General features: G+C 34.2%; 1 protein-coding gene across 1 annotated transcript in view; it reads left to right on the top strand.

The window, feature by feature from the left end:
* LOC128994841 (discoidin domain-containing receptor 2-like) overlaps window positions 1-19,869 on the top strand; it is a 48,019-nt gene extending 28,150 nt beyond the window's left edge. The window contains exons 8-16 of the mRNA XM_054419652.1: window positions 1,882-1,989; window positions 2,423-2,743; window positions 4,660-4,835; window positions 12,031-12,156; window positions 12,886-12,995; window positions 13,993-14,193; window positions 15,280-15,372; window positions 17,822-17,963; window positions 19,424-19,869. Of these exons, the coding sequence (XP_054275627.1) occupies window positions 1,882-1,989; window positions 2,423-2,743; window positions 4,660-4,835; window positions 12,031-12,156; window positions 12,886-12,995; window positions 13,993-14,193; window positions 15,280-15,372; window positions 17,822-17,963; window positions 19,424-19,729 (1,583 nt within the window). The 3' untranslated portion in view covers window positions 19,730-19,869. The remainder of the gene's footprint in view (window positions 1-1,881; window positions 1,990-2,422; window positions 2,744-4,659; window positions 4,836-12,030; window positions 12,157-12,885; window positions 12,996-13,992; window positions 14,194-15,279; window positions 15,373-17,821; window positions 17,964-19,423) is intronic.
* The last annotated feature ends 734 nt before the right edge of the window (window positions 19,870-20,603 follow it).

Here is a 20,603-nt window from a genome sequence, read left to right as displayed (position 1 = left end):
TATGTTTAATTAACAGGTACAGCTATCCATTCCCTAAACGTCAATTATTGGGTTTCATGTCTCAGTTGATTAAATCGATTTACTCCCTTTTTTCTGTGATGAAATGTGGAAGTTTAGTGTTTCCTTTTTTGTGTAGAAAAAATATAGAGTTATTTTTTTAATAAAGTGGACTACAAAATGTTTCTTACAAACAATAGCTATAACGCTTAAAGTAGTTTTTTTTATCAAACTATACTTCAAATGAAAATTTAACTACACATATTATATGATCAAAAATACGTTTTACTCAGTGTTAAATTAGCTCACACTAGTATCAAAATAACTTTGTGTATAGACCTACTTATTTTTTACACTACAAATTTTTAATCGTGCATATCTTAATTAGCTTATGTTTCTATCAATTATTATGAAAGTATACAAGATCAAATGAAAAGCTAAAACAGTAGAGATATTCTTGCATATTAATGTTTATTATGTTATCATGTTTGTTTATTATTATGTACCTAAAAGTGATTATAGGGCATCATGGTTTTAAGAATCATTATTAAGAAATAGTAAAATTGTAAGTTATTAAACATTAAACTACACAAAAATGGTTGAAATTTGATCGCTATCAACTACCGTAGTCAAACCTTTTATGGAGGAGGAATAACAATACTGAGAATATTGGTATTGAAAGTATTGGTGGAGTATAAAGAGTATTGGTATAAGCAGCAGTATTGGTATTGCTGGGACAGGTCTCAATATAGAGGTATCGGTGGACGGGGTGCATACATTACTTCGATGTCACGCTCAATTTGACTCTACGCTCGCAGAAAGGGCTGCTCGAGGGTATTACGGTAAAAGGGGTGCTGTATTTTGAACCCTTTCGGAAAATGGTCTTGGAGCAGGTTTTAAACTATAATTGGGAAATAACTATTCATTAGACGTTGAATTTTTGGAATCTGTACAGGGTAGGTGTATGGCTCTGGGGAGTGGGATTTTGACAGGGATTTTTCCATTTTCAGGGTATTTCTCCTATTTTGTCGGCAAGGCAGTACAACCCCATGTATACCCCCTATTTTTGGGACGAGGAATTCGATGGAACCATCGCCGCCCCCCTTTCGACCTACAAGGGGGGAAATGCCCCCCAAATACACTAATTTGTATGGTGTGTACAATAATGCCTGATTGTAATATTAGTCTTCAAACATTTATACAAGTAAACATACATAGAATTAATTCAGCGGATGTGACTCCAACGAAAATCAAATAAATATGACTACGGGTAGGCCATATAACGCAACCAGTTTTGTGATCCTAATAACTTACACTCTAATAATTAAACTAAAAGAGGTTTAAAGTACATTTTCACTTAAGTAATTAATCGGAATAGCCAAAAGTTAAACTTCGGAATCGCTTTTTAAACATATTTTTTGCAAAACAAGTTTTGTACATCTTAAAAGTAGATAGGTAGATAGGTACTGTGTTTAAAACTTTGCGAGTCGTATATAACTGTGTTATGTGTGTACATATTGCATAGGTTTAAAGTTGTGTTTGTTCATGTCTGTCTAATTGGTCATTGTTGTAAAGTGAAAGTTTTTCCTACTTCATACAGAAAAGAAGATGTTTTTTTACAAAAGTTTTGTCTGTAGGTAATTTTGTGTTTTTAAAGAAGAACTTTGCCATATCATTACAGAGCCTTGCTCTTACATATGATATTATAAAAGCAACTAAAATTTAACTAAATTTCCTGCTATCTCCTTAGTTCTCATGGATTTGCAGCACACCACAATTTACACCTATACGATATTGACCTTTTTATCTCTTAATTTAACATTTCCTCCAACTTGCACCAGATATTCTTCTCTCAGTTCTCTCAATATCGTCTATCTGTTTCAGATGTAGCCTCTGGCAATTTCACTCCGGAAGCTGATCCGATGAACGACGTCCAAGTACAAAGTGACGCCCACCCGGAGAAGGAAGTGCGAACCAATGTCCAGAAACCTGGTTAGTTGTTTTAGCTTTTGAATCACCATTGCTTGACCATTCACGTTGATTACGTGCAATACCCAAGTCTCCCAGAAACTCTCAGACGGGAAATAAGCCAAACATTTTAAGATATTTAAGCATGAAGAAGGTATACCAGGAGTTCGTACCTTTCTAAAAAAACTTATAATTTTGTGATGTTTGTCGTCTGAAGTACACATTTATTTGCGTATAGGATGAAAATAAAATAACATGGCGTTGACAAAACTTCTCCAACTGTTTTACACTTTGATAGTTATTAAGCCAGTTTTCTTTACTCGGTGTATTTTCAACCATGAGTAACTACTGGTATGTTTGATCTATGTTCATATGAATCTCATTACTTTGGTTTCACTATTTCGTTAAATAAAACGGCTTGTGCAGTTGAGTTTCTAAGAGTTCACTTCTGTTTCAGTATTCACCGCGAGACCAGAGGACAATTCACTGATGGCTGTGACAGTAGGAGCACTGCTAGCCATCATCATTCTGCTAGCTGTCGCCATCTTCCTGATAGTCAGCAGACATCGGCAACGCAAGGGGTTCGCCAGTCCACTAGCAGCCAAGACGGCGCTGCCAGGCTCTGATAGCAGTTGTGGAACAGCTGATCGCAGTCAGCAAGGCATCGACACTGCGCTCCTGATGGACTCCGGGTACCAGGAGCCCTACCAGGCGCTGAGGTACGCGCCGTACTACAGCTACTCTGCCGTCGTCGTGGACTCTGTCAAGGGGCTGCCAGGTTAGTTACACGAGAGGGATGTCTGATGTCCTGATTTTTATCCGAATCTTTTATCCTGATCTTGGATTTTAATATTTTACCCTTATGTAGTATCCAAATCTTGTATCCTATTCTCATATCCCGATCTCGTATCAGGATCTTGTATTAAGTTTTTGTATCCTGATCTTGAACCCTGATATGGTATCCTGATTTTGTATTCAGTTTTGGTATCCGGAACTTGTGTCTTGATATCATATCCTAATCAATTCTCATATTTTATTCTGATCAGGTATCCTGATCTAGCTCGTGAATCCAATCATCAGTGTATCTAGTTTGCTTAGACTTTGTGCAGTTTAACTGATCGCAAAAGATTTGTTGTCGGTGTCATTCATGTTGTAAAAAAAAATGTGCAAAGTCATAGGTCTCTAAAGGTTAGGCCCATAAAGTATCCAAAGCTCTGGGTCAGAGGCAGTCTTGCATACTACCTTAGATTAAATGCTATCAAGTACCTCTTGTATTGCTTGCAAGAGTAATATGTGTTAATATTGTTTAGTCGTATTCAGAGTTCATTTATTCGCAACAATCTAATTTGGCACCTTTCACTCAACTGTCAGGTGCCACTCACACCACTCACATTTCTCAAAGAAATTCTAAAGTACCATTTTCATGATGACATTTTTAATGTCCATTTTTTACTGACAAATTCCCTCAAAAGTTCGTACCAGTAGGAATTTTCATTTGCTTGGCATTTTATTTCGTGCATTAGTTTTATACTTCTCCTTTTGAATGTTTAAGGCATAACACTCCTAAATTTATAATCTAGGTAGCTACAGTAACAGTAACATTACTTATAATAATGTTATCCACTACCAACCCATTGAAAATACAACCCGTTTTACTAATTATTTTAATATTTGCTGTTAACACATCACGAAAACATTTTTCTCTTTAATTTAACCTTGACGAATACATTAGGAAAACTAAACTGAAAAACTAAATCTGATGAACAAAATACTTAAACTGAGTAGAGCCAACCTTTTATTGCGAAAATGTCACCTGTGAAAAACGCAAACGTAGAACTCTCATTAATTTAAACGTCTCGTTAGAATAAATAAAACCATTCGTCTCTGTCGCATTATCTTCGCTCAAACATCGCGGGTCTCTTTCACTGCTTAGCACTTCGCACTTCGCGCCGACTTTTCATTCGGACCTGTTTCACTAATGAGATATTCTCGTATTTCATTTAATGTTTCCAGAATAAATACTGACTAGTGAAGCAGACTGACGTTTTTGTTATTTGGATGTGAAAAACTCTTTTTGTTTTTTTGTCTAATATTTTATGACAGTAAAATTACAGTTGAATTTTAAATATTTTAATAAAGTAATGTAATAAATTGCAAATTATTAGCTAATTAAGATAGAAACATGTATTTTCTTGTATAGGCTTTGGAATAATTTAGGTAGGATTTTTGAAACCAAAGTATCGTTTTAGTATGTTTTATCATTGGCTATTGGATAGTCAAAGGTTTTATCTATGGTTTATAAATCGAGACAAAAATTACTAATATCAGTCACCTAAATCAGATGTTGATTAATTTAGTTTTGACCTGTTTTAACCACAGATTATTGTGGTAACTTGATCAACTGTATTCTTGTTGTTACTTAGCAACTTAACCTCAAAATGCAATGAGTTGTACTATCGATGTTTTGTTTAATGGTTACCGTTTGACAAAGAGTTTTAATTCGCAATTTTTTGTTTTTAAACGTAGTGAACATGTGAAAGCTTTACTGTGTTGAAAAGTAGTGTCCACACCTACAAAAAAGTTGCTCTTTAATCAAAATTTATTCAAAAAACCATCTTACTCTTCATGTTAATTGATATTATTAGTATTTCCCCCCAGTTTCAATTTTCACTCATAATTCTACCTTACTTACAGATGTATCCCACGACTACGCCGTGCCTGAAGTAGGCAGCTTGTCCCTAGGCAAGTCGGAACTAGGCACTTTACCTCTAGGCAAGCCAGACATCCCTGCCTCACCACCTGTCGTTGAGAATCTCTATGCCATCGGGGTGGTGCGGAATATCAAGGATGACAACAAAAACAACAAAAAGGTATTGTGTTATTCAACAATTAATTAATTAAATAAGTATTTTGATAGGACAAATATTAATGTAAATAAACGGTATCAGCAATCTGACACGTACTTTCTCCCATAAGCTTGTATTGTTGCCAAACCTTTATAAGCGGTGGGAGTAACTATGATATTTAATGGGGAAAAATAAAAAAAAGCTGCAATAACTGTAGAATCGTAATTGATACAGCAATGGTGGATGCATTATTTTTTTTAGAATTATAAGTACAATAACACAATAATTATGATCAAAATCAGTTTTTTTTCTAAAACTTAATTTTTTTGTTATTTTATGGGGGTTTTTATGGGAAAATAACATAAGTTACAATAGCTTTTTGAACCGTAATTTTTACGGAAATGGGATTTGTACCATTTTGTTCAGAATTTAAAGGACTATAACATACTAAGTTCTATCAAAATTGTTCGTGCCATTTTTGAGAATATTCTATTTTTCCGTTATTTTATTGGTTGTTATGGGTAAACCACCATAAATAATCAAAATTTAGAAAAATTTGAAAAAACTGCCTGAATTACCATGGATTAGTTCCCACATACCAAATTTAATCAAAATCGGAGCACAGGTGTGGTCTGTAGCTATGTACACATCCACACATACACACAAACATCACTTCGAAAACCACTTTTTGGGTCCAGGGGGGCCCAGAACAGATATATCCACTCAAAACTCAAACTCGAACATTTGGACGAATAGAATACTTTCTCCATACTATGGTATAGGGAGAAAGTAAAAAAATGATAAAATGAAATATAGTTTTTTGGTAGATAGTTGAAACAAAGTGATACGGTGCAATTTGAATTTATGAAATGTACCGTACATTTTGAACAAGAAATAACCATAAATGATTTTTGCTACAAATCCCTATGATGAAGTTATTATATTCATCTGCTTATTTCCCCCCGCATGCAGTATTTTTTTCAACTAATTGCTACCTAAAATGCAACCTTTACTGTTTCATCTGAGATATTTTAATTAATTAGACGCATCTCCTAATTTTTCTTCAGCAATTAGTGAGTGAGCTGTTTTACTAACCTTCCCAGTCTGTTACTACAAACTCTTCTTATTATTAAACTCTTGTTGGCAAGACTTAAACTTGTTTCTAATGGCAATTAAACTCTTCTGCTATTCTTCCCTCAACATGTAGTAGCTCTAAACTGTTTCTTCTCTCCCCGCAGTTCTTTTTAAAATATACATTAATTTATGAATCGTTTCACTTTTAAATATACGTTGAGAAATTTCCGAAATTGGCCAAACAAAAAACAAATAAATATTGAATATTGAACTTTGCGAGTAAGTGATAAAGAAATATAATTATGTTTTCCTTTTTTACCACTATCCTATCATCTTGAACAGTTTATTTAAAAATAAAGTTTCAACAAATTTCTTCCACATGAAGCACACCTATATTCTCATATCGATCCAACATGAGTTGCTTTAAATATTCCCCGTGTTTTTCCAATACAAAATTTAAATATTCCGCTAACCTACCAACGTAGGAAACTCAGGAAACCAAAATCTTTATTGAAACGAATAAATCAAAAGACACGCCATAACCATTTCCAGGTTTGCTGGCCACTCCTTTGATCTTTTAAATCCAAAACAGCTGACGATGACAAAACAGCTGACAACGAAACAGCTGAGGACACGACACGCTTCTCCACGGTGGCACGGACCTGTCCAAACACAGGTGTCGCTGTCAGTGATCCCACCATGTTCAGGGGGAATGGGGAGGGGAGTGTACAGTAGGGTTGGGATGCCGATGACACAGTCCCACACATAAATGCTGGGACAGTACAAAAATAATGTCAATGTAAAATGTCCGAAATAGTCACGGTAAAAATGACTTAATGAATTGGTTGGATTTCGCTGTTGTTAGCATAACGTCAGAGTTCTTGAATGGCTAATTTTGTTTGTTAAATCGAATATTTTTAACTTTTTTTACATTTTCTAAACATCAATTTCATAGAATGAATAGAAAAACAATATCAGAAGAAGTATCAATCAATTATATCAATTATTTAAGATGGGGACGCCACTAGGTGCGTATTTTAAACCGAATATGAGTGAAGGATGAGTGTAGAACGGCGCTGTACAAGTACACTGTTGTAGTTTGCTTGTTTATGGATATATTTTGATAAATCTACACATTTTATTGTACTATAATATGTAAATTTTACCAGAGCAATACATTTCCATTCCCCGTAGCCGCAAATCTAACTACTCGGTAATTCTAAGGCTATTTAAAAAGAGAATAAATCTTACAAGCTTAAAGAAACATTTTTGTCCAAATGTACAAATGAATAAGCACTCACTCTGCAGGTTTGCTGAGGTAGGACTATTTTTTGTACAAGTATATTTTACAGCATAGCATGTCTGTTGTCCATAAAAATCAACATTGTATTTCGGACACTGTTATAAAAACCCATTGTAGAGCCATGCGCTGCGCGGGTGACACAGACGAAATTGATTGATCATTGTTTAATTCATTTTTATCGCCAGGTGGAAACGCTACTGGCGATGAATTGGAAAATTATTCAATTTGTCATCATAACATTATCAGTCAACAACTGACGGCGAATCGATTCTGGCAATTCATCAAATGTTGAGTAGTTTTATTTAATTTTATTGATACAAGAGCTAGATGTGTTTGTTTTATCGTGTAGCGAGATGAACATTTTAATTAAACGTGTTTGTTTATATTATAAAAACCTTAAGTTAAGAAATTATTGTAATTATTCAATCTTTTAAATGCGGCCTGGTGTATCTTTTATAATTGTTTAGATGTTATATCAGTATTTGTTTGAACTTAATTAATTTCTAATACGGTTTAAAAAGTGAGTCTTGACATCGACTTTTTAAAGGGATACTCTTTCAAGTTGTTGCATGCTAAAAGTATATTTTTTTTTTATTTCTTAGGCCATTGAAGAACAAAAACACTTACTCATCTATAAAGAGCTGCAAGTAATTTACCGAAACATTCTTAAAACCCAATGAAGGACTCATATATTTTAAAACCGATCAAATATTTTATTTCTTACCATCACTTCTCTTATTTTGTTACTTATTTATCTAGAGTGCTTTAAATTCAAGTATATAACTTTTTCACTGGTAAAAAACGTCTAAGATTGGGCGACGCAATGCTCAAAATACAAAAAGTAATGTCAGAATTCACAGGACTCGTCAATTTACCTATATTCAAGAACGATAAATTAATTGTCAAAAGGTACAGAACAATTATTTCCTAATACATACATTTCTTGAAAATTTTGGGAAAACATCTCTGATTACAGTGGCTAATTTTAATCAGTGAGACCGGTTTAAATGCCATCAATTGTATTCGTTTGTCTTTACTATGTTAATTAATGACTCAATCGAAGAAGCAATTGACTTGAATTAGCAGCGGACCACACAGAAGTCCAAGGAACCGAACAAGGCACGGGACGAACTGTCAAACCCGGGCGATATGTTAATGTGATACGAGCATTTCAGGAATGTTAAACACGTCTTCAGATCTTCCCGACCCATTCTGCACACTTGCTAAATATCATTCCGCTTTATAAGTTAATTTGCAAAGAATCGGGGAATTGAAGAGTTATAGCTTTTCAAAAGTGAATCATACATTAAATTCTTTAGGTTTACTAAATCTTTGAAAAATATGAAATGGAGTTGGTTCACGTTTATATTTCTATCCTCTTCCACAAAAAAATACGGAGCCATTTTATAGAGGGTAGTATTAAATTACTTGCATATCGAGGAACATAAAAGGCATGTTGCGTTTTGTCTAGGCATTTTATGATTCATGTCACCAAATTACGCCGATACGGAGCAAGGCCTTTAGGAAGTGATTATCAATTGGACCCCGTTGATATAAAAATAAACTACAGCATTATATTTTTCTTGGATACATTAAAGACATTAAGTGACCGTGGAAGCCTATTCAGGAAAATTATACGACTCTATGGGGAGGAACTAGTGAAACTTGTTAGAAGATTTGGTGACTTCATAGAGAAGAGGAGTAAGTTATTAGCCAGAAGACCACGATTCTACAGCATTATATATTAGTTTTTGACATACTTACCTGATTTCATTCTAAAATAGTTATAAATTTAATTTGAATGAGAGTGCACACTTAATAAGACAACAAGAATAATTTGAATAAGTGGTCAAATAGAGCTACTATGATCAATCGTGATATTCTAATTTGTTTTCTTCAATAGATTAAAAAAACCATAAACTCCCTAATCTTTGTGAACATTCTCCCTTTGATATGAGATAGACTATTTTATAATAGGAAACCTTTATTAACAGGTAAAAGCATTTTAAAGTGATTTTTTTGAATCCAATTGGTCAAAAACACATCTACTATGTTTCAATAGAATACCATCAAACACAAGTTCATATCATACTTCTAGTAATGTGTAATGTGTATGGCGTTGCTGAACGTAAAATTGTTTATATATTTTTCAGAATCAATCGTATTTATGGACTTTTTAAGTTTTGTATGCATAATGAAGTATCATGTGATATAAATTAAAATCAGTGAAAAATACCTTACGACAGATGCAAAGTAGGTGAATAATGCAAATTCAAACAAGATTCCTCAGCGAACTCAAATTTGTCTACAACCCCCTCCCCTCAAAACACCCTCACACCCCTTACCCTCACGTCAACTACAGTTGTGTGAGGTCGGGTGTCTGTATGTCTGTCTGTCTAGATGCTACCAATTTGTACCAATCAGCTGTCTCGGGCAGGAGGGGGGTCGCTCTATTTCAATATTCCTATTTTAGCTCTTCTCTCTCTCCGTTGTATCATCATCAGTCATATGCCAGATAAACATCAGCTGGTATCTGAGGTCGTCAAAGACTCGCTTATTTATGTGGACAGTAAACACTTAAGTCGTCAATAATCAAAAGTGCGATCTAAACACAGACACTCTCTAAGCAAACAACCTACTTGTAATTAATAATCCTTAGACTCCTTGAGTTTATAGTGGACAAAGGGTTTTTTTCTGGAAATGATAGCATCCTTAATATTTATTTAGAAAACAAGACCTTTTCGTTAGCTAGGTTCAAGGAAACTCAAAGGTTTCTGTGTTTATAAAACTGTTGAAGTTTTTACTTCGAATTCTATCCCTGGGAAAGTTCACAATATCCGATTGGCAAATTAAAATGTTGAATTAACACCACATTTCTTGTAGATACATGTTGATATGAATGGAGTAACTAAAGTAGGATACAAAATATAAAATAGAATACATATGCCTATAGCTTCTCATACTGAACATAGCCTAAATAAACGGTATCAGCATTCTGACACATACTTTCTCCCATAAGATTGTCAACAACCTTTCTCATGAGTAAGCGGTGAGAGTAAATATACGGAAATGGGATTTGTACAATTTTCTTCAGAATTTAAAGGACTATAACATACTAAATTTTTATCAAAATCGTTCGGGCCATTTTTGAGAAAATCCGATTTTTCCAGTTTTTTTATGGGGTTTTATGGGAAAATCCCCATTAAAAATAAAATTTTCTAAAAAATGACAAAAACTATCAAAATTGTAAGGATCATAACATACTCTGTTAAATCAAAACCGGATTTTTGTCTAAAATCCTATTTTTTGTTATTTTATGGGGGTTTTATGGGAAAATAACATAATTTACCATAACTTTTGAACCGTAATTTTTACAGAAATGGGATTTGTACCATTTTGTTCAGAATTTAAAGGGCTACAACATACAAAATTTTTATCAAAATCGTTCGGGCCATTTTTGAGAAAATCCGATTTTTCCAGTTTTTTATGGGTTTTTATGGGAAAATCCCCATAAAAAATCAAAATTTCAAAAAAATGAAAAAAACGCCTGGAGATACCACGGATTAGAACCTACATACCAAATTTCATTGAAATCGGACCACAGGTGTAGTCCCTAGCTCTGTACACATCCAGACACACAGACACACAGACACACAGACACACACACAGACACACACACACACACACACACACACACACACACACACAGACATCACTTCAAAAACCACTTTTTTGGGTCCAGGGGGACCCAAAACGAATATATCCACTCAAAACTCAAACTCGAAAATTTTGACGAAAACAATACTTTCTCCATATACTATGGTATAAGGGGAGAAAGTAAAAAACATAACTTATAAATATGTTTATAAAGTGGTTTTGTAAAGTTTAAGTTACCCTATTGTTTGGTCCTTTTCATAAATCACCTATGCAAAGTCCATATAAGTATTTCTTTGTATATCGGCTTTAACCAAACTAATCCATAAAGCATTAGTATGAAAGCATTAGAAAATCATATTGCATATAGATTTTCACTTTTTACACTGAAATGGATACAATTTTGGAGTATTTTCCGACAAATATATGTTTATTTCAAACATCTTATGTTTACTTATTTCTAAAATATTTTTCTCATACTGATCTTTACGTACACCGGCATAAAAAAAGCCACTTCAAGGACGCAGTTGAAATACTCAGTTTAATTTACATTAGAGTAGTGAACTTTCATTCCCTACACAATGCATAGAACGAGCTAGTGAGAGTACCGGTGCAACAGAAACACGGATTTCCCGAATAACAAAATCTCACATTTTAAAGCTAATCATCCTACAACCTCAACCTACAACATTTTGAATCAATTAAACAAGTAATATTTGTCAAGTATAACTTTTCCCACGTTGTCTCTTAATTTGACAAATATTAATCCAATAGCTCCAATTTTTTAAAGTTTATTTTTGGTGATGGTAATACTTTTCCCTTACCTTTACCCTTTGTGGACATGTTATCTGGAATTTGACCCCGTCCTCAGGCAAGGAAGCACCTAAAAACATAACAAAATTAGTATAAGAAATCCATCTAAAGCTTGAAAATCACATAGAACCAAACAGAAAACTGCTTAGTATTCAGGTCAACATACGAAACCAAAATGAAACCTGAAACAATAAGGTTTATAACATAGGTGGGTACGAACAACCAAGAAAATTGCCTTCACAAGAGTGTGGCTTAAAAAAGACTAGTCCCAATTTATTTTGCAATACATGAATCTATTTTAATAGTCTCAAGAAATGTATATATATATATATTCATTAAACGTGCTATCTAACAAAATGTGTATTTCTGTTCCAGTCGTCCCCAGCCTCCACAGACGTGTTGACTGCCCTGAAGCGCAGACTAGAGAACACTCAAGTCCCCCAGTTTCCTCGCCACAGACTGCGCATGCTTTCCAAACTAGGCGATGGCGCTTTTGGGACGGTAAGAAGTCTATTAATATCATTGTAACCCATATATATCGATATCAGTACTGTAATAATTTTGACTTCAAATAACTGTACAGAGTGTTTAGTGGTAATACTTTTGTTTGGAGCTTTGGAATAGTTTTTCGCGAATCAGGTTAGGTTGTGCACTAGCTCATCTAAACCGAAACTAATTTTAAAGGTTAGCCATACTTATCATATTAGTCATTGGTTTTAAAAGCAACAATCCCAATACCATTGTTAAATCTGAAGTCTGTATACGTTTATATCATGTCTGGTAAGGTTTTAGCGCATTGTTGACTACTTTGTTACCTTATCTTAGCTTAAATTTTGAACAAACTCTTGACTCTTTGTTCAAGACAAGAAATATTTGAACTGATAGCATTGTGTAGGGTAAATATTTACCTAGATATCATGAAAACAGTCATATATAGTAAGTACCAAAGTACACACTTCATCTGACAGAAATATACCGTGAAACTTTCTTCTACTGCTCCTTAACAATGAGAAATCTATGTATGATTAATCAATGGTTGTGGTTAAAAGCAGCCGATTCCATCCACAACTTCACCATTAATTACACAACACATGCACATGGATTGCTTAGGTTTATTTGAACTAGGCTATAGGGTGTTCTATCTACCCCTTAAATACATTATCCATATTTTATGTGTATTATAAAAAATTACAAGTACATGTTTGGTTATTAGTGATGTTCTGTCCCTAGGTCTACATAGCAGAAGCAGATGGAATACCTGAGTACGGCAGCCCAGCATCTCTAGGGAACAGACTGGTTGCTGTCAAGTTCTTACTGCACAATGCCACGGAGAAGGAAAAGTAAGATGTCTTATTTATATGTGACAGATTGTATATAAATAGTGTATTGGTTGTTTAAGTCGATGATTATATCACTCAATGGTTTTAATTCGTGTGGGATTATTATTATCAATTTAGTCACAATAATAAATACGGGTGTGCCACTTGAATTTTCGCTTTGGAAAGAATTATGTGGAATTTCATTTCATTTTAATTTTCCAAGGCAATGTCATTTACAAAAATAAAATTCAGTTAATATTAATAAATGATAGTGAGATTGTAAACTTCAAGAATGACTTAACTATACAATGGATCAACTTTTCATCAACAATAATAGGTATAATACAAAGACATTTCATCAACAGTAATAGGTAAAACAATATCAATGAGTTATTATCAATATCAATAACAATGATAATAATATGAATTACAAGATAATCTTGGAAACGTTTGGATACTTTGGAATACTCTTTTTACGAGTAAATAATATTTTTTAGGCTATTCGGGGAATAATTTTTCGTCAATGTTATGTAGTCTTTTTAAACTCAGGGTAAATATTTCAGATTTGATTTGGAAGTTTCTCAGGATAACTTTTTCATCAAAGTACTAGTTTATTGAATCTACCTTTCCAGTTAATTCTTTTTTTTACCCACCAAAAATGTTGAAATATCCTTTTGACCGAACTACCTCGGCCGATTGTTGAATTGAATTGCCCTAGTCTAACATTTATAGATTTAGTCTTATAAAATCCACCCAAGCTACACCAAGGCACTTGAATGCAATGTACCTCATGAGTACTCAATTGACATAGCCTACAAAAACCCCTCCCCAAATTCAAGAACAAACCAAACCCAGACTCCCCAAGTGTATTTATCATTTCCTAAATTAGCCTAACCCAAAATAACTGCATAACTTATTCAACCCTAACCATCCTATTCTCGCTTGCCTAACTATATTGATCACGCTAACCTAACAAATTGAACATAAAACACTACCTAACCACCTAATCTGTCTCTAGGCTAGACTTCCAGCGTGATGTCCGTATCCTCTCAGCCCTGGAGGACCCCAACCTGGCCCGTGTGTTGGGCATGTGTAGTCAAGAGGAGCCCCTGTGTGTAGTCATGGAGTATATGGACCACGGAGACTTGTGTCAGTTCCTACAAAACCATGCCTTGGCGGAGCCCTCCGTCGTTGGCATACCGGGAGTCAAGACCCTCAGGTAAGAAGAGAACCAACATTTTTGTTGTTTGTAGGCCTATGCTAAGTTTGCTGACGTATTTAAATTCATTGTTAAGCCCCTGAGCTGTGGATATTATTGTAAGAATATATTACTTACGTCAATCAGCTCATTGAGTCGTGAGTTTCACCTCAGTACATGTTTCGACACATTGTCATCATCAGCTGAGTTAGTACTTGTGAAGGTTTAATTCACCAGATGGCTTCGTCATGTTGAATAAATTAACACGTAACATGTAACACGAATACGACACGACACATATACATTTATAACACGTAAAACTTGAAGACATGCAGGCCTGCTCGAACAAAACATTAGAGTCTGTCCCCGACCCGCGGCGTGACCGTATGTTTTGTTCGAGCAGGCCTGCATGTCTTCAAGTTTTACGTGTTATAAATGTATATGTGTCGTGTCGTAATCGTGTTACATGTTACGTGTTAATTTATTCAACATGACGAAGCCATCTGGTGAATTAAACCTTCACAAGTACTAACTCAGCTGATGATGACAATGTGTCGAAACATGTACTGAGGTGAAACTCACGACTCAATGAGCTGATTGACGTAAGTAATATATTCTTACAATTTGTTGGCGTATTAGAAAGATAAGAAAAATGTCAAGTAAATCTTATTGAACATTTCTCATAAATTATAAGTTACATTTTGAAAAAAAGTTATGAATTTAATTTCGATAAAATAACAGTGAAATAGTAAAAAGAAATTTTTTATAAACCCTTATATATCATTAAAAATGTTCTTGAATTCTAAAAAAACCATATACCCCGCTAATTGCATTTAGCAAAGTGAAATTTCTTTGAAAAAGTAATTGGTAAATTTGTGTGCTCTTTAATTTACTTAATTAGTAAAAAATCATCATTTCACTAAACAAAAATGAATCATTTTGGTCCGTTGCTAAAATTTGAAAAATTATTAAATAGAAATGAATACTGAATTTTTTAAGTGCTAAACTTGTATACTGCATTTAAATATTGCTTAAGGTAACTTATTGTGACATCACAGTTCTACAAAATCTTAACTATATACCTAATGGTAATCTTTTTATTTATAGTTACAATTGTCTGCTGTACATGGCTGCTCAGATAGCGTCTGGTATGAGGTATCTGGAGTCCCTCAACTTCGTTCACAGAGATCTAGCAACCAGGTAAGCTACTCATTTGATTTTATATCTAAAATGCGACTACTCTATCAATATATTAGTGTTTAACATTGGTTTAGCACTTGGTAATTTTTACTTGTTCACCCCAACCCATTGAGTAGACGGTGCTCAAATCTAGCATAATTTTACACTTAATTAAATCTATTTCAAAACACATCCTGCCACACGCAAAACTAACACGACCTCATCATTTTCCATACAATACCTCCAAAACAAACAACATTCTTCATCTTGAAGATTCAGAGGCACATAAATTCCAATTATATTTCGAGCGTAGGTTACTAAATTAAAATAATGAAATAAAACAAAACCGCCCAACCTCTGTACTAATTAACCGGACAAAGCCAACAGGGAATAACTCCAACTGCCAAATGAAACAGTGAAACAAATGGAACAGCATGCATGTTTAATGCCTATGAATTATTGTCAGACTGACTACGAGCATTTGCATACAATGACAAACATACAAATATAAATTTTTATTTTCACTGGAACGACAGTTGATCTGCATCTAGCAGACTTCCATAATCAATCAAATAGTAGAGCTAATCCTGTAACTTAATTTGAACTTTTTTAACGTTTAACATTAAAAAAAAATATTTGTTTATTGTTAGCACGGTATTTTTTATCATTCAGGTATTCATGCTAACAGATATTATATTTTTTAAATATGTAATGTTAATTCGATTAAAACAATACGCCATCCTAAAAGCATGTTATACACAAAATACACAATACACAACAGCACACAAGAATGCACACTAAATTATGTTTCTTTCTTTTCCCTTCAAAATAAATCTTGATCGTAGAGCTTTTCATAAATGTTAATTGCTAAAGAAAATCCTTATCTTATTTGGTAACAAAGCTGCACAAAGCATGTCACTTATTCCGCACTCTTTAATATCCCATTTATATTATTGGTTTAAAATACAACATGGTGGGTAGCTGAGTGGTTATAGTGCTCACCTTACAATCAAAAGGTCACCCGTTCGATCCTGAGAAAAGCCAATAGCTTGTTGATGGTTCGAAACCGGACCCAGCTGTTCCTGACTAATGAAACAGCTGATCTTGGTCAGTAACAAAGATACACAGATCATCTCACTCCATTCTACACTCATATTTGGGTTAAAATACGCACTTAGCTGGCGTCCTTATCCCAATAACTAATAATTTAAAAAATCTATGTATCCCATCTTACAACATTGGTAATGATAATATCAAATGGTAATTAGTGTTCCATTTCCTTTATTGTTTTATGTTCTTACACTGGGTAACGCTTTTTACTAACATCCCAAACCAGTTTTCTTTTACATTAAATTCGTTACAGTGTTAATTAACAATTAATCTCAATTACAAAACCCCCAGAGTAGAAGAAGACGAGATTTGTAACATCGGATCTCTGTAAAACTTGACGAATGACCTTGACAGCGCAGCTCAATGTCCAAAGTGGGAGAACCACGGGTGGTCTGACATTTTAATAACAGCTGTTTTGCAATCCCGACTTTTTACATCTGTCAACTCGCTTTTATTCTTGGAGAATTCGTTCTATTAACATAAAGTTTGCAAGAAATATATCCCTGTCGATACCCAATGGGATGTCTTCAGTAGGGATAAAACTTTTGTTTATTGCTCATTTGACCCGTTTATTGCTTCGGTGGTAAATACTTTATGGTTTGTCTGTTTTTCAAAGAGTTTTCTTGTTTTAATGTTTTCTAATGCGATCTCCTCTTCTTTTGATGCTTTACTTATGTCAGTAAACCATAAGAGCTTCTTAAGGTCTTAAAGAATTGTATGCTTCTAAAGCTTGATTTATGCTAGAGAATAAAGTACATGAGGTTTTGGATTGCATGTGTTTTAGTTAATCGTGTATATAATTAGTTTAATGTTATACAGGGTGTCCCAGAACTGTCTACCAATATTTTTGGGTATTGTTTCTTTAGTAAGGAGCATATCTAAATATCATATTTAAATTGTCCTTAGTTGCTCACGCAAACCCCATTTTGTTTTATTCACTTATTGATTTTTTTAAAGTTGTTTAAGATACGAAAATGAAATTTTGCAAAACATTTATGTTAACTAGACAAAGGTAAAAAAATCAGGATTTTTTTCAAATTTATACAACAAAATGGCGGCCATTTAAAATTTTGTTTCTTTAATAACTCAAACCCGTTTATTTTAAAACACCGGGACACCCTGTATAAAGTAGTTGGAAGTACAAAATATTCAGTCATATTGCTTACTGTTTATTGAAACTTTCACAGCTTGTAAAGGTAGTTTCTACCACCCATTTAAAATTGCAAACAGAAATTTTAAAAATAAATAGTTATTAACGCCTTTCTGTTAAGTTTTTTTGTATCTTCCAGAAGGTTAAAATTTGATCTTGTTTGATGTCTACAGAGTTTCTCCGAAAAATGAACTTAATTTTCGTTTTCAGGAACTGTTTGGTTGGCAAGGGGTACCTGATCAAGATCTCCGACTTTGGCACCGACAACGACCTTTATACTAGAGACTACTACAGAGTACATGGAGGAATGGCGCTGCCTGTACGCTGGATGGCGTGGGAGTCTATCTACATGGTAAGTACTCTACTCTTAAGTACTCAACTCTTAAATACTTTAATCTTAAGTACTCAACTCTTAAATACTCTACTATTAAGTACTCAACTCTTAAGTACTCTACTCTTAAGTACTCAACTCTCAAGTACTGAACTCATAATTACTATACTCTTAAGTACTTCACTCTTAAGTACTCTACTCTTAAGTACTTCACTCTTAAGTACTCTACCCTTAAATACTCTACTATTAAGTACTCAACTCTTAAGTACTTCTACTCTTAAGTACTTCACTCTTAAGTACTCTACCCTTAAATACTCTACTATTAAGTACTCTACTCTCAAGTACTCAACTCATAATTACTCTACTCTTAAGTACTTCACTCTTAAGTACTTCACTCTTAAGTACTTCACTCTTAAGTACTCAACTCTTAAATACTCTACTATTAAGTACTCAATTCTTAAGTACTTCTACTCTTAAGTACTCAACTCTCAAGTACTCTACTCTCAAGTACTCAACTCTCAAGTACTTCACTCTTAAGTACTCTACTCTTAAGTACTTCACTCTTAAGTACTCTACTCTTAAGCACTCTACTCAAGTACTTAACTCTTAAGTACTGTACTCTTATGTACTGTTGTCTTAAGTTTTATACTCTTAAGTACTTAACTCATAAGTATTCTACTCTTAAGCACTTTTTTAATTACTCTACTCTTAAGCACTTAACTCTTAAGTACTCAAATCTTAAGTGCTCTACTCTTAAGCACTCAACTCTTAAGTACCCTTAAATAACACGATGTAGCAACATTGAACACTCATGATCCACAAGATTAAAAAGCCTTTCGTCTGAATTTCGATTTTGATTACCAGAGTTTAATTTGTTTACCATTATGTTTTACTTAATATTCAAAAAAGACAATGATATCCTGTCCTGAAGAAAGATTGTATTCCCTTGCCGTTAAGTATGTTTTCATACCAAAAAGGTTTTAAGCATGGATAAGTGTAAATATTATATAAACTGATTTCCCATTCTTAGTTAAGAAATATAGTCTAACTTCCACCACGTACATTGTAAATCGCTTGAATGTGCATTTTGATAGATATATTTCCCTATTAAGACCATAGACATTGTTTAGCCTTCATAATTATTACTTGTTTCTCTTCACTTTAATACTTGTAGCTTTAATTTAAAATGTTTTCAAACTCTATTTAGGTAAAATGATGAATTATTGTGAATCAATCTCCCTTTATTTATTTGTTATTCTACTGTCAAATATAAATTTGATCAAGTAAATAACATTTTTGTAGACTTTTCCCATTACGCCAATTTACAGAGCAATCAGGTTTAACGGTCCGGAATTAAATTTCTTACACAACTTAATACACAACCGAATGATTAACTTTAAAAAGGTAGTATAATCATTCATCAATGCCCTCTGATGTGTTGCACATCTACCATCGTGATTTTCCAATTCTTCATGTTTCAGGGCAAGTACACTACAAAATCCGACGTGTGGTCGTTCGGGGTGACTCTCTGGGAGATCTTACACCTGGGGAGGAAGCGACCCTACGACACCCTGACTGACGAGGAGGTGGTGGCCAACCTGGAGCTCCTCTACCGGGACTCTGGGACCTTCAGTTACCTCCCCAGGACCCCGGCCCCTCCCACAACCAAGGACGTGGCCGACCTGCTGACAGAGTGCTGGAGACGCAATGCCGCCGAGAGACCCACCTTCCGCGAGATACAGCTGTTCCTACAACGCAAGACACTGGGGTACGCGCCCACCTCGTGACTAAGGAGGAAGTAAGGATGGAAAGTCCTGGAACTTGTAAATGTTGGTGATTTGCATCAAGAAGAACATTTCAAAGAGGTCTTTAGCTACACCATGGACAAAAAGAATTAAATATAGACCGAACGCTGGGCTGCGATTAGTATAGGTTCTGGCGTCCACCGCTAGTAGTACACGGCACTCCCACCGGTGGACGCCAGAACATATACTAACCACATCACATCTGTTGGTCTATATCTAATTATTTTTGTCTATGGTTAGACCCAGAGAAGTAAAAAAAGGAGAATACACTTTAACAGGATTAACAGAAATCCAAACTATTTATTGTGTTTAAAATGTTATCATTTGTGATAAAAGCTACACAGTATACTATATGTATTTTGACTGTGGTACAAATAATAATTATTATCAGGAAGGGTAACTTCTATAGGTAGAAGTTTTTTCAATTATTTAAAATATTTAGAAGTATGGCTTAGAACTGGAATACGCAATGTTTACTATGATAAGTTAGTGATGGTCAACCGAAAAGTGTTGACATTTAATTCAATTCTGAATGATAAATAAAATCTTAAATCCATGTTTATTTTGAATAAATTACAGAAAAGAGTCATCTTTGGACTGATTTTCCCTAATATGTAGTTTTTTTTTTATATAACAGAATAATAATTTTTTCCTACAGTTACCTAACAATGTACATGTTCTCTCACTGATTTGAGAAAGCAAAGTGGCCAATTCGCTCATCAGTGAGACAATGTTAACATTGTCTCACTCTAATTACTTTGTCTCACTCCAGATTTGCAACGTGAAGGCACGGAATAGTGAGCGCGTAACATGCAGGCAACGTCGTATGCGCGCGAAATACGTTGGCAGCACTGGC

Source organism: Macrosteles quadrilineatus, unplaced genomic scaffold (assembly GCF_028750875.1).
Source record: "Macrosteles quadrilineatus isolate MER2022 unplaced genomic scaffold, UCM_ALF_1.0 Scaffold_5__1_contigs__length_97177068, whole genome shotgun sequence".
Taxonomy (NCBI): domain Eukaryota; kingdom Metazoa; phylum Arthropoda; class Insecta; order Hemiptera; family Cicadellidae; genus Macrosteles; species Macrosteles quadrilineatus.
The sequence above is the reverse complement of the archived record's forward strand: the minus strand, read 5'-3'. Positions and strand labels throughout refer to the sequence as shown.